General features: G+C 60.0%; 2 protein-coding genes across 2 annotated transcripts; both read right to left on the bottom strand.

Annotated features, from left to right (window-relative positions):
• Window positions 1-1,046: 1,046 nt before the first annotated feature.
• Window positions 1,047-3,139, bottom strand: LOC311157426 (erythroferrone-like). Its single transcript, XM_084212129.1, has 6 exons — window positions 2,434-3,139; window positions 2,130-2,302; window positions 1,928-2,036; window positions 1,766-1,856; window positions 1,583-1,661; window positions 1,047-1,254 (listed from the first exon to the last, which is right to left on the bottom strand). Exons 1-6 carry the CDS (start codon window positions 2,762-2,764, stop codon window positions 1,156-1,158), a joined length of 882 nt encoding a protein of 293 aa, XP_084068255.1. The 5' UTR covers window positions 2,765-3,139; the 3' UTR covers window positions 1,047-1,155.
• A 190-nt stretch (window positions 3,140-3,329) lies between these two features.
• KLHL30 (kelch like family member 30) lies at window positions 3,330-11,094 on the bottom strand. Its single transcript, XM_084212130.1, has 9 exons — window positions 9,552-11,094; window positions 7,663-9,011; window positions 5,884-6,724; window positions 5,634-5,802; window positions 5,360-5,446; window positions 5,009-5,164; window positions 4,735-4,923; window positions 4,067-4,212; window positions 3,330-3,752 (listed from the first exon to the last, which is right to left on the bottom strand). Exons 1-9 carry the CDS (start codon window positions 9,768-9,770, stop codon window positions 3,501-3,503), a joined length of 3,408 nt encoding a protein of 1,135 aa, XP_084068256.1. The 5' UTR covers window positions 9,771-11,094; the 3' UTR covers window positions 3,330-3,500.
• Window positions 11,095-14,110: the final 3,016 nt, after the last annotated feature.

The raw sequence follows: 14,110 nt of genomic DNA, 5'->3' as shown, positions 1-14,110 counted from the left end.
CACTGAGGAAGGAAGTGGCCCTCTGGCACAGATTTTGGGTAGTGCTGGTCCTCTGCCTGCTTGTTCTGCTCCCAGCCATTCCTGTGTGTTTTGATGTAAGGCTGCAGTGCAGGATGAGCTGAGGGGGAATGCCTTTGTTAGCAGCACTGTTTCTACTCTTGAAAGGCAGATTTGGAGAGCCCAAACAGAGTAGCATGGAGTTGCTTCTGTTTGTGGCAAAATAAACCCTGATGGCAGATTTCAGAACTTGCTTTCCCTTCTCAGCTCCCTCTTTTTCCAGACCCAAACACCCCTACCCATGAATTGTTGCATTAACAGCTCCTTCACCAGGCTCCTCCAGGAGATGCAGCCCATGGAGAAGGGCAGGGACATGCCTGGGAGAAGGTGGGGCTGTTAGCTCAGGCTATCTCGCAGTGCTGCTGGCACCACTCAGCCAGTTCTGAGTGCTACTGGGAAATCAAACGCTCAGCCTTCCTGGTGCTGCTGCTGCAGCCCTGCCTGGGTCACGTAGGCTGTGCCCTGCTGAGCTCAGGCAGCTATCACAGCCAGAGCAAAGAGCTGGGCTCTATCTGGGCTGCCCACAGCCAGGCCCTGGGCACAGGCAGGGAGTGCCTGCTCTGGAAAGCCACAGGGCAGGAATTTGCTTTAATCCAGCGTGTGGCGGTGTTGGGGCTTTGCTTTGATGATTGGTGTGAAGGATGTTGGCTGCTGCCAGAACCCTCTGCTCAAACACTGCAGGGAGCTCAAGCAATACCTGGTCTGGCCTGGGCTGCTGAGACTGTCTGGGCAGGGAAGAGAAGTCCACTAAGGACAAAAATGGATGTGTGGGGCTTTGTACCAGGCACAGTGGGAGCTGAGCTCTAGGCAGCCATCTGCTGCCACTGTCAGCAGTGTTTTCCAAGATAAACTTCTAGGCCTAGCTTTTAGATACAAGTGAATGCCTTGGGTCCTGCTCAGGCTGCTTTATTATCATCATCATCTCCTTCATGATCCTTTGTCCATCTTCAGCATGAGCAGTATCAGACCAGACTGCAGTTCCCTGCATGAGCAAATGGTCTTCCTTAGGCTTGGTGCTGAGCAGGGGAGACACGATGGTGGCTGGCTGAGGGAAGGGTTTGGCTGCTCCTGGCACAGGTTCAGCATGGTTCAGCCTATTCACACTCCCAGCAGAACAGCGCTGAAATCGGAGCCACTTTGAACGGTGAGGGGAGAGCCTGCTGTGTTGTCCACAAAAACAGAGGCATACTGCCCAGCCTGGGGGGAGACAGGGGTTAGCAGGGCCTGGACACCTCCCCTGGGCACCAGGCATGGCCTGGCAGAGCCAAGGAGAGAGCTCTCCCTGCATACAGCAGCCAAGAGCTGGAGGAGCTGCCCCTACCCTTCCTTCTGGGAAAGGAGCAGCACAAGGCCTTTAGGGCAGCCAGCCACAGTCTGTGCCATAGTGCCCTGGCAGAGCTCTGCCCTGACTGTCTCTGGGTCTTGGAGGTGGCCTGAGCAGCAGACCTGATGCCCAGCCCTGGGCTCGGGCCATGGCAGGCTCCTTCCTGCCCAGCACGGTCCCAGTGGAGCCGGCCCCACTCACCTGCAGGTAAAGGGTGCCTGTGACAGAGATGGTGAAAAGGTCCCCACTGCTGTCCAGCCAGGATACGCTCTCCAGATGGCTGCAGAAGAGCAAGGGCAGTGCTGGGGGGAGCAGACCCCTCCCTTCCCAGCGATGCTGGGCTCCTTCCCTCCCCTCCCAGTCCCTGTCCTTGCCCTGCCGTACCTGTTGTGCTGGCAGCAGGACTGCACGCAGATCAGCACCCGCAGGCGGCTCCCTCGGCATCCCTGCCTCTTTCTCCGCGGCTCCCTGCGCGCTGGGACAGAGCGGGGGGTGAGGCCATCCCAGCCTGCCCCGGCGGGGCCGCGGGGCTGTCGGGGTGCTCACCAATGTGCAGCGTGGTGCCGAAGGTGTAGTATCCTGCAAGGGGGGCTGTGTACTGCCCGCTGGTCAGGTTCAGCCCCGGGCCACGGTGGAACATCCCCTCCCTCTCAGGCTGGCAGAGGGAATGGCCGCAGTTAGAGGAGCAGTCCCTGTGCCAGGGCGGGTGCCCCTGCAGACAGGGAGAAGGGCCAGGCTGGGCACTCACAATGTGGAACAGCCCCAGCTCCTGCCACGTCTTCTGCTCCACAGCGATGTCTGCACGCGTTTGGCAATGGAAAGCAGCTTCCACACGATGCTGGGCCCCGGCCTGGGCGCTGCCTTTGCCGCTTTCCTCCTCCTTACACCCTTCCCCAGCTGTCCTGCACATCTTTGCCACGCCTGACCCCGACCCCCACCGGAGTCTGACGTTAGGAAGGGAACCTTCAGTTTTCCGGGTTCTGCCGCCCAGCCCTGCTTCGCCTTGTCCTGCTGTCCCCACAGCTCCCACCCTGTGTCCCCCACCCCGGTACCTCTGAGCAGGAGCTGCAGCTCCCTCAGCAGCTCCGCGGGGGCGGCCGGGCCAGCCCCGGTCCCGCCGGCCTGCGCGGCACCCGAGGTCATTTTTCCCGGAGAGCCGGGGCCCGCCGGTGCCGCGGGAGCTCCGGAGCCGGCGCGGCCCCGATCGCCGCTGCCCCTCCCGGGGCTCCCGGCCAGCAGCATCCACGCCTGCCGGGGATCCACGCGGGCCGCCCCGGGCTCCCCGCGTCCCGGGGCCAGCGGCCGCTCCCGGGCTGCCCGCGGCGCTTCGGTGCAGGTGCCGGCGGCGTAGAGGAGCGCCAGGCACAGCTCCGGCAGCCGCATCCCGCCGCCGCTACCGGAGGGCGGCCCCGGCCCCGCCTCGGGCCCGCCTCGCCGCTGGGCTCTGCCCTCGGGGCCTCCCCGCCGGGAAAAGCTCCCGCGGGCCGAGCGGGGCAGCACCGGGAGCGGGAGGTGCCCAGCCCGGCCAGGGCTCCTCAGCGCTGCGTGCTTGTAACGCTTCCAAAGCACCGAACAAGCGGAGGGGGAACCGCTGAGCCGTCCAGCGGTGCTGGCGGTGGGCCCAGCCGGCGGGGAAGCCTCATCTTGTGCTCGCCCATCCCTCTGCCACCAGTACCGCCAGAGACGGGGAGCTGGGGCAGGAGTCACCGCACCAGCGGGGGCTCACCCAGGTGCCAGCCGCTTCACACGGCCATGGATCACATCCCTGGGGTGCGTGCTGTGTATCCCAGGAGAGAAACCAGGATTATGCACAAGCAGCAATGTCAGGCTTTGATGGGATGAACCACACTCTGGGAGGACTTGAAATACCCTAAAATCTTTAGGTTAGGGGAAATGCAGTTCTAAAAAAAACACAAACCCACAAATGAAAAGAAGAGAGCATTAACCAAAGCATGTTTATAAGGAAAAGCCTTTTCCCTGCAGTGGTAGGGGAGAACATGCTCCTGGTGCCCCAGCCAGCCTGGCACGGGGCTTTCCACCTCCCACTCACCAGTCTGAACAGGCAGCAGAAAAAAGGGGAGCATGTCTGCATAGGGTGCCAAGCATCACTGAGGCTCTCCTACCACCCATGGTCACCCTGGAAAGGTTCTGTCCATTTGGAGGTGTCCATGAAGATGGAGGAGGAGCTGTGGAAGAGCCAGAGGCAGGGCAGGGAGCCCTCGCGCGTCCAGAGGTCCTTGGAGCAGTCATACACCTCCATTTCTACCCGGTAGTCCCCGTCCATGCCCTTCCAGTGGCCTCCGGTGACAAAGAGCCGGTCACCCAGTGCCACCATCCCACCGTTCTCATGCAGTGTGTGCAGGAGCTGCACCTGTGTGAGGGACAGGGTGAGATGTGCAGGGACTCCTTGGTGACCTCCTACTCCCACCACAGAGGACAGTGACCCACCAGACATATCTCCCTACCCCATCTTTTCTTTCTGTGGGGTTTGGGGGCCTCTGGTGCCTCGTGCATGTGTGATGGGGAGCAGGGGAGGAAGTAATGGGGCATCCTCAGCTCTGCAGGTGTTAATAGAACCAAGGCATGAGTGGTTAGGAGGGAGAGGGGGTGCTGGCACTGAGGGAAAGCAGCTGGGAACACTATCCCCATATCCACAGGCTGACTGTGCTTGGTCCCACATCCCACCTTCTGCCAGATGTTGGCCTCTGGGTTGTACACGTGGACCTTCTTGGTGTTATCCCCGATGAGGTAGATGAGCCCGCGCAGAGTGGCACAGCGTGGGGCTGAGAGGTACTTGGGGATGAAGGGAGATGTGATCACACTCCACAGATCTGCAAGGAGCAGTCATTAGCAGTGCACCCCACCCTCAGCTCTCCAGGCAGCTGCCAGTTGCTGAAAAAAGCATTGCTATTTCAGGGGGAATTTGAAAGGGAGGAGGCAGACCAGCCAGGCAGACGGGCACCACAGTCCCCATCCTAGTCAAGGGTCCTGCATAAAAATTAGTGTGGGGTGGGGAGTGGTTTGTAGTGGTGCTGTGGGATGGGAAGGAGTCTACTCAAGGAGGTGGCACTGTCACAGGGTGTTAGTTTCTTTCTAAGGCAGGCAGCCTGCCCCGTCCCAATGTCTCAGAGATGCCACTCCACTGAAGCTCAGCTCTGGGCTGTGTCACACATCTGTGACTCAGGTCCGTGCTGCTAACAGCCCCACCACAGCCACCACCACACCCTGTCAGCACCCGCTCACATCCCACAGGACCGTGCTGGCAGTCCAGGGGTGTCACCTGCCTGGGGGTCCCCCTCAGTCCCTGTCACAGGACAACACTGGTGGGGTGTGGCAGCGGGGTCAGCTCTCACCTTGAACGGGGTTGTAGCACTGCAGAGTGAGCGCGTTGTACTTGACGGCGCAGGAACCCACCAGGTAGAGTTTGCCCAAGCAGCTGGCAGCTGCAAAATTGCTCACGTACTTGAGGGCCGGGCTGATGGCACACCAGCTCTTGTTGTACGGGTCGTAGCGCTCCACCTCCACCACGTCCACTGTTGTCCCTGCAGGGTGACAGGACACTGCAGCCACCCTGCTGCTCTGGGGCACCCCACCCCAGCAGCACTCCCAGGGTCTTTGCAGCCTCACCCCCGATGACGTAGATCTCGCCGTTGAGGACAGCGCTGGTGTGGTTTGTCCGGGCTCTCAGCATGGACGCGATGGGCTGCCACACCCCATCCCTGGGGCAGAAGCACCAGGCCTGCGTTGTTGACCACGTGTCATTCTGGGACCCCCGGGAGCCACCTAGAGAGAGACACGTCAGGTCCCTGGGTATTCCTTGCCCGTGGCCAGATTTGCCCAAGCAGAGAGGAAGGAGAGGGTTTTGCTCAGAGAGGAGCCTCTGGTCCCACACCAGTGCCTCATGCTCATATCATTGTCCCCTGTCCCCATCCCTGCTCCTTGAAGCCCCCACCCTGCACCAGCAGCCCTGGCACTGACCTGTGACGTACACATCGTTGTTCAGAGCCACCAGGGAAAAGCCCCACTTGTTGTAATCAGGGAAGTCGGGCAGAGCCATCCATCGCCCTGAAACCCAGCAGAGCCAAGCAATGAACCCCACAGCCAGCAATGGCACTTTTTAAGCCACCCCTGTTTCAAGCCCATGCCAACCCAACCAGTGTCTCTCTAAACTGACACTAGTTTGGCAAGACGTGGCTTTGGGGTAGACAGATGGTTAATTAGCACGGAGCTGGAGGAAGTGGGGGGCACTTACTGCTTTTGGGGTTGTAGAAGGCAAAGTTCCTGGTGGCAGCCGGCATTTCCAGCCCCCTCTCCTCATCCTCACCATCCTCCAGCACACGGCCACCAACCACCACCAGCACCTCCTCTAGCTTCTGTGGTGGGGTTGGGGGGTTCTTCAGGGCACCGGTGCCACTCTGTCCCTGAAGAAGAGGCCAGGACAGGACCGTGAGGCTCCTCCTTGCCGGCTCAGGAAGGGGCATTTAGGGGAAGGGGGTACCCACCATGGTGCGGGAGCGGGCCACGAGGGCCTTGCTGGCATCTGAGTCACGAACAAGAGGCTCAGTGGCAAGGAGGTTCTGCAGGTACTGGTCAGGCAACGAGACAAGGTGGGTCAGCTCCAGCAGCTCCGGCAGGAACTGGGCTCGGGATGCCGGGTCGTGGCGTACCCAGCGCAGCACAGCCTCAACCAGGCTCCGCTCCTCCTGCACCTGCAGCTGGTCATTGGAGAGGTAGACAGCCAGCCTCTCCTTGGAGAGCTGGAGGAACTCCTCCTGAAGAGAGACGGCTTCAAAGTTCTCCTGCAAGAAAGACCAGGCCTTGGAGGAGACCTCAGGGCAGCCGTGGCTCTCACCAAACTCACAGATACCTAGGCAGTTGGTGGCATCCATCTGCTGCCGGAGGTAGCGGCTGCAGACCTTCTGGATGGCAGGGAAGTGGAGCTGGCTGGAGGTCCTCATCAGCCCCTCCACGTTTCCCTGGTTGATGGTGACCTTTCCTGTGTAGGCAAAATCAAGCAGCATCTCCAGCGCACTGGGGTCTACTTCCTTTAGCTCCACCCGTGCTGCGATGCTCTCAGCAAAGTCACCGGAGAACATGGCATAGAAGTAGTGGCTGCAGAGGGCCAGGATGCCTCGGTGGCAGGGAAACTCCCGCCCGCCCGCCACCAGCGTCACGTCGGCCAGTTTGGGGTTGGTGCGGAACTGCTGCAGCCCCTCCAGCACGCCCTGGGCGTGCGAAGGCAGGCAGAAGTCAAAGTCGTCCATGTTCCTCACCATGGTGCCGGCGATGGCCGCGGGGCCTGGCGGGCGGGCAGTGCCCGAGGAGCGGGAGGCGAGGGCGTCCCTGCTAGGAAAAGGCGACGGTGTCTCCCTCTCGCCCTGCCGCGACATCCTCCCTCCTTCCCAGCGCCCGAGTCACGGACAGCAGCGGCGGCACAAGCGCTTCCCAAACCCCCCTCCCACGGGGGCCGCGTTTTCTCCTCACCACGCCGCAGCTGCCCTGCCGGGACGGCCACCGGCCTTTCGGGGATGTTTCTCGGGGTGATTTGAGCCCTCTCGGCGCGGTCGCTCCCGCTCTCACCAGCGCTCCCCAGCCCGGCCGGCCCGCGGGAGGGAAGGGACCGCGGTCCCGGCGCTGGGCAGGGACACGCCGCATGACACGGGATCAGCCGGGACGAGGGGAAATCGCTATTTTTAGGCGGCACCTGGACGCTGCTCCCTGCTCTTAAAGGCACCGCACGGGCAGGGCTCTCGCCGCCGCTCATCCTCGGTCGCTGCCTTTAGGAAAGCCTCCCCCTCGCGAAGGGGTCGGCTGGGCACCGAGCCTGGAGGGACAGGCTCCCACAGCACCCTCCCTGCACCCCATGGGCAGCAGGGGGTCCCCGCGATGCCCCTTCCTCGCTCCTCCGGCTCGCACTGCCGGCGCCGCTATAAATATAGGTCTTTATCTCACCCCGCGGCAGCCGTAAACACGCGGCGGCAGCCGAGGCCTGAAACACCCGCCCGGGGAGAGGGGGAGCTGGGCTGCCGAGGCGGCCCGCCCAGCTCAGCAGCTTTCTTCACCGCCCCGGAAAGCCTCGCTCAGCTGGGACAGAAGCGAGAAGGTTTTTATTGCAGCCCGCGGCCTCCGGAGCCCCTCGGCATCACTCCTCCAGGCTGAAGATCTCGGCCTCCTTCTCCTTCCAAAAGGCGAAGCTGCGATCGATGTAGCGACAAATCTCGTCCCCCTCGTCCCCGGGCTGCCCCGGCCGCTGGGCCGGGCTGTGCAAAGTCCCGAAGTACCGTGCCTTGATGTCGTCGAAGCTGTCGCTCCAGCCGCGCCGCCCGGCCGCGATCTCGTCGATGACGGCGCGGTGGAAGGCGCGCACTGCCCGCCAGCCGTGCCGGCCCAGCTGCTCAAACACCTCGAAACAGAGCAGGTGGCGGCCTCGGCGCTCCTCGGGGGACAGGTCCTGCTCCAAGATGCGGAAATAGCCCAGCATGAACAGCTCCAGCGACAGGCTCTCGTACTCGGCCGGGCCGCCCCCCGCCGCCGACACGAACTGCTCCGGGGAGAGCAGGGTGCGGGCGGGGGGCGGCGGCGGGGGGCGGCGGGAGGCGGCGTCGCGCCAGCCGTTCAGCAGCTTCTGGATGGCCGCTCTCTGCCGCGCCAGGCGGGCCGCAGCCCGGGCCCCGCTCCCCGCTGTCTCCCGAGGGTCCCCGGCGGCGGGTCGTAAGGGCGCGTACGCGGAGCGTCTCCAGTGGCTCAGGAAGAGCATCACGATCCGTTCCTTCCTCAAGCTGCCCCACTCCGGCCCCTGCCGCTTCCCCTGCCGCGGGAAGCCGCCGTCGGAAAACGCCTCCTCGCAGCTGATGCCCGAGTCGCTGGCGGCCTCCGCCTCGCCGCCCCGGACGGGCGCGCTCCCCGCGGCCCCCCAGGCGGGCTCGAAGGCGCCGCGCAGGCTGCGGACACAAACTCCGCACTGGCGGATCTCCCGCTGTGCCAGGCTGCCCCCTGGCTCCCGGGGATGCCCGCCGGCCGCGGGGAGAGCGGAGGTAGCGGCGGGCGCGGCGACGGCAGCGCGGGGACCCTGCAGCCCCTCGGCGTTGCCCAGCAGCGCGGCCAGGCTGTTGACGGCTACGGCCAGGCGGCCGCACCAGAGGGGCAGGGGCAGCCCCGGAGCAGGCGGGGGGCTGCGCACGGAGATGCTGAGCAGCGGCGCGGGCAAGAGGGCGCGTAGCTCCCGCACCAGGCGCCGCAGCTCGCCCTGGTACACCTCGCCACGCCGCCGCAGCCGCAGGCTCTCCACTGCCCTCTCCAACTGATGCAGGTCTGCCTCTGTCAGCAGCTCCCCGAACGGGCCCAGCACGGCTTGGTGGGAGGGCGAGAAGCTCCAGCAGCTTGCATCCTGCGGAGAGAGGCGGTCAGCGACTTCCGACCGCCCGCGCTCCCTCTGCTCCCCGTGTGCCCCTCGTACCTGCCCTCCCTCCGGGTCCTCGTCCGCCAGTCGGGCCCGCAGCCGCCGCACCATCACTTGCCGCTTCCACTCGGGGATGAGCCGGCCCCGCTCATCGTGCGTGGGCACCAGGGATTCCGCGTCTACCTCCGCGGGGTCCGGCCTGGGGGGCCCCGCTGGCCCAGGCGCCCCGTCCTGTGAGGACAGAGTCACGGGGGGCTCGAAGGGGTACGGCCGCCGAGGGGACGAGCCGGGGGCCGCGGGCCGAGCCAGCGACCTACCGAGTGCGCGAGGAAAGGCGCCGGGATCCTGGCCCGCTGCGAGGGCTTGCGGAACTTCAGCTCTGCCGGCACCGACCTGCCGGGATCCATCCCCTACCGGGCCGGGCGGCTGCTGGGGGCAGAGGCGAGGGCCTCCTCCTGGGGAAGGGCAGCAAGGGGAGGTGGGCCCCAACTCCTCCAGGGCCCCCCCAGCTGAGGGGTGACCCGACACATCAGCCACGACCTTAGGGAGAGCCCTCCTCGGGGGACAGCCACGAGGACAGGACGAAACTGAGGAATCCCTGCTGCCCGCTATCCCCCTGCAGCCAAGGACCGAGCCTGGGGCCGCCTCATGGCCGCCATCCCTTCTCCGGGCATCTCATGCCCCCAGCCCATCCTCCTGCTCCCTGGGGTGACAGGCTGGCATTCCTCAGCAATGGGGGTGCCCATTCCCCCAGGCCCTGTGGGGTCTTACCTGCTGCGGGGGGCTGAGCTGGCTGCTGAAGGGGGTCGAGTTCTGTCGTGCCCTGCTCAGGGAACACCCAGAGGTGGTGTGGCTGCACCCCCAAAGTCCCTGTGTGGGGAGCAATGAGCAGTGAGGGGCAGGAGGGGAGGATGGAGTGGTCGGGCAGCCCTGCAGTGCTGGGGCAGGGCACGGAGGCATTGAGCATTGTATTAATATTTGATGGGGCATCGAGTGGCAGCACCAGGGCTCAGTGGGTGGAACTGGCGCCGTTCCTGGAGATAGTGGCTTGGTGACTTGGCTCCAAGCCTTGTCCTCCTCTTGGGGCCAATGGAGAATGGCCAAAGCTGGTCATGGCCCCAGGCCAGGTGCTGGGGACAAAGGAAACATCTTGCACAGGGGCACTGAGGGCAAATTCTGGCAGTGGGGGATGTTCAGCAGAGGGTTCTGCTGCACCGCTGCCTGGGCATCAGTTACTGGCATTCAGCCACATTTGTGTTCTTTCCCTCCACCACCATCCATTATATATGGCTAGGATGGACTTGTGGGGCTCACTTACATGTGAGAAATTCAATCGAGGGGCTGGAATAAAATTAAGAAGCAGCAGATCTAAGCCTATAAACACCGATTAGCTGGCAAGGATCCATTACAGAGTCAGCCTCTCAAGCTTCCCTGGCTCCAGTGCAGGCTGACACCCAGCTCTCACAGGGAGGATAAGTTTATGCTGCCCAGCAACAGAGCCACAGCACAAGCTGGTTATGCTTTGCTGTAGGAGGGGGGAATGTACTGAAAGCTCTTTGGAAGAGGGTTGTGTCAGGGCCGTCTCCCCCAGCCTGGAGAGCATCTCCCAGGATTTCAGCTTTCAGTGCAAGGGTGTGCAGGAGCATGAAAGGAGAGGAGGTTCTGCCCTAGACCTCCATCTCTGCCTCTTTTCTCACCCTCTTCCTCAGGAAAGCAGGCATTGGCCCCTTTGGGATCTGCTCAGAGTCTCAGGGGACTCCCCTTTCCCTTTCCCTTTCCCTTTCCCTTTCCCTTTCCCTTTCCCTTTCCCTTTCCCGGCTGCATACCCAGAAGGATGAGCAAAGCAGCACAGAAACAACCAAGGATGGCCTCTCTCCTCCCATTCCAACAACCACATTCACCCCTCTCCACCAGTTCTTCAGCCTTATCCCGCCCTCTGCCCAAGTTCCCACCGCCGTATCCTTCCCTATCCCACATCTCCCACTCCCCCAGTCCTGCACTAATGAGCAAACGAGCAGAAGAAACCAGGCGAGGCCCTTCTCAGCATCCTGGTTTTCATTTCAGAGGGGCCATGGAGGATCCACATCAAATGGGTTCAAGGGGAGCAGGTGCACGTGGTCCCGAGGCCAGCTCTTCTCTCCCACTCCCTCGGTGGCCACGATGGATCTTCCTGCCCTGGCCCTTTCTGTCCAGCTCCTCCGACACTCTCTGGGCACGCTGCTGGAGCCGGGGGGGCTCGGCACCCTGTCCCCATCGGAGAATGTCCAGTGCTGGCCACCTCCAGGAGCTGCCTACTCCTGCTGCTCCTGCTGCTCCTGCTCCTGCTGCTGCTGTGGCTGCTGCTGCTGCTGCTGTTGCTGCTGCTGCTGCTGTGGCTGCTGCTGTTGCCGCTGCTGCTGCCACTGCTGCTGCTGCTGCTGCCGCTGGCGCCAGCGCACCACGAAGGGATGCAGGCGGCGGCGGCGGCGGCGCGGGGCCACCTCGGCGCGGTTGTCCTGCCCCTGCAGCAGGCGGATGCTCCCAATGGGCCCTTGGCAGGTCGGGCAGGTGGCAGCGGCGTCGGGGGCAGCCTGGGGCTGGATGCAGGCGTGGCAGAACACGTGTCCGCAGGGCTCCACGGCAGCAGCGGGGCTTTGCAGGAAATCCACGCAGATGCGGCAGACCCGGACGGCTCGTGGCGCTGCTGGCTCCTGCCTGGCCTCTGCCATTGCTGCTCCCGGACTTGACTTCTCTCAGCCGCTGGCAGGACTCGAAGGCTTGGCTTCCACTTGTGGCACTCAGAGGCTGCTCAGCCTCTCGTGGCACTCGGAGGCTCCTCAGTCCCTGCTGTCATTCATTCAGAGGTTCCTCGGGCTCTGGCAGCACTCAGAAGCTCCTCGGCTGCTGTGGGTCACAGCCCGAGTGCTCTGGCACTGCCCAGCACTGGTGTTTACAGTTACCTGCTGCAGGTGAGGGATCCTGACCCTGGTGACATCACAGGGTTCTGAGGGGCACAGCCAGGAGCTCCTACATCCACAGAGACAGATCCTGTGGCACAAAGCCCACCTGGCCGTCGGGTGCACACCTCAGTGTTTGCCCAGATCCCTTCCAGGCGGTCCCTGCTGGGCTGGGGCTGTGCCAGTCACACCCACCCAAGGACCTGCTCCGCAGAGCTGCTTTCCATGGCGTGTGCTGGGGCCTGGGGCTGCACCTCCCCAGCGGGAGGACTCTGCTCGGCCTTTGGTTGAACTTCAGGAGGTTCCATCAGCCCATTTATCCAGCCTGTTGAGGTCCCTGAGGCTGCAGCATCATTTTCTGGTATCTCACCCATTCTATAGAGAACTAGGACTAATTTTCTTGGTTTGGTTTCTAAACTTCATATTTCATATCTTTGATATCTCAAAAGCAGTGGAAATCCAGGGAATGAGGGGTTGAGGACATCCCATTTCTATACTTTGCAAAATTTAGTGTTTCATGTCTAACTGATTCTGTGGGGCAGGCAGTGGGAGACTGATGAAATCTGGGAGCCTCCCCAAGGACTGTGTCCTTGCAGAAGCACTGCTGCTGAAATCACAGAGCCATGCTTAGTTGAGAGCCTAAAGTGAGAGGGACTGGGAAAAGCTTTCTATTTCTGTTACTAAGGGTGCTCAGGGAGCAGATTTCTCCTCACTGCTGGAGGGCCCACAGAGCAGTAAAGGAGGCCAGGAGGAATCAGTCAGTGAACTCCCCAGGAAGAGAAGGAATGACCCCACACACCCCATACCAGGGCACTGGCTGCAGTCCCAGCCCTGCTGGGTGGGGCCCATTCTTTGCCAAAGCAGCTCGAAAGTCTCATGAGAATTAGGGAGCAGAAAGGCATTGCTGCTACGTTTCTGCTGCAGTGCCCAGCCAAAAAGCTGCAGAAATGGGGCTGTCGGGTGTTTAATGCTGTCACCTTCCTATTTCTCCCTGGAGAACAAGACACAACAATCATTCTGCTATTGAAAATGTGAGTATAAAACATTTGAAGGGTAGATAATCTGGCAGAACTGTAAATTTTGTAAATCCTGATCCTGAGTTCTAAGGAAATATAGATTATATAACTATTATTAGATATATAGACTATATAACTGAGACCAAAGTTACAAAGTGCTTATATAACTTAAGTTATAAGATATCAATTTAACCTGATATATCTATATAACCTGGTAATAACTTAAGTTATAAGATATCAATTTAACCTGATATATCTATATAACCTGGTACCAATATAACCTAAATAATGACTTTTTATATATTTAAATAACCTGATACCTACATAACCTGAATCATAGCTTTTTATACCTATATAACCTGAATCATAACCTTTATACCTGATAACCTGACATAAATAACTTTTTATGCAATGTAATGGCTGATATATGGTTAACTAGTTTCTTAATGCTGAATAGAAAAAAAAAAGAAAAAAAACTTGCCAGGTAGATAGCTTTAGAAATAGATAAGTATAGTACTAATGAAAAATAGTAATGATATGTATAATACTAATGAAAAATAGTACTATTACTAAAAAAAATAAATAAACACCTGCTTTATAGACATCAGTCTCTGGGGATTTATTTCCAGCCTATCTTTCGGGCATCATGTGCAACCACTCTTCTAAGAACCTTAAAGCTTGTTTTGGTAATCTATTTCTCTTTTGAAGGATTCAGTAAAAACAGCTTATGTCAATAAATCTGTTAAAACAGAGAGTGAAAGCTGGTGCCAAGTTTTAGAGAAAGAAAGGAGAAAAGAACAGCCCATGGTAAGCACCAGTTCCGTGTAATTTGTACTGGAGATTGCTGAGGCAGTTTTGCTACACTTTGGTGGCCCCCCGGGTGCGCCCATCTCTGCCTCTCGGGACTTTAGCTGCTCAGAGTGACCCCGAGATGCACTAGAAAATCTCTTTCCCCAGCCCGGCAGTCAAAGAAGGAGTCAGAACTCTTCTATTCTCGGTCTCAAGGTTGTTTATTGTTTCTTATCTATAAAATTCTTTCTCCGACCCACCGAGGTGTGTCTAGCAGGTCTGGTTGAGGCACACTGTCCGCCTCAGAGGTGGTGTTATCTTTTTATACTAAAATCTACATGTACAATATTTACAATTACTTCCCAATACCTATCACCTGTGTTAGACAGTGAGCTTCTACTGTAAACCAATCTAAAAGTGCCAACATCACCCAGAAGATGAAGGCCAAGAAGAAGAAGGAGAAAGGCTGGACACGTCCAGATTTCTCCATCTTGCCCCATGAACCCCCATTCTAAAAACCCAAAAAAATCAATTGATAAATTCCCTATCATTCTACTTAAACTTTCATGGCTTGTAATTCTTCATATAA

This window comes from Fringilla coelebs (genome assembly GCF_963513975.1).
Source record: "Fringilla coelebs genome assembly, chromosome: 10".
Taxonomy (NCBI): Eukaryota; Metazoa; Chordata; class Aves; order Passeriformes; family Fringillidae; genus Fringilla; species Fringilla coelebs.
Note: the sequence above shows the minus strand (reverse complement) of the source record. Positions and strands in the feature narration are given on the sequence as shown.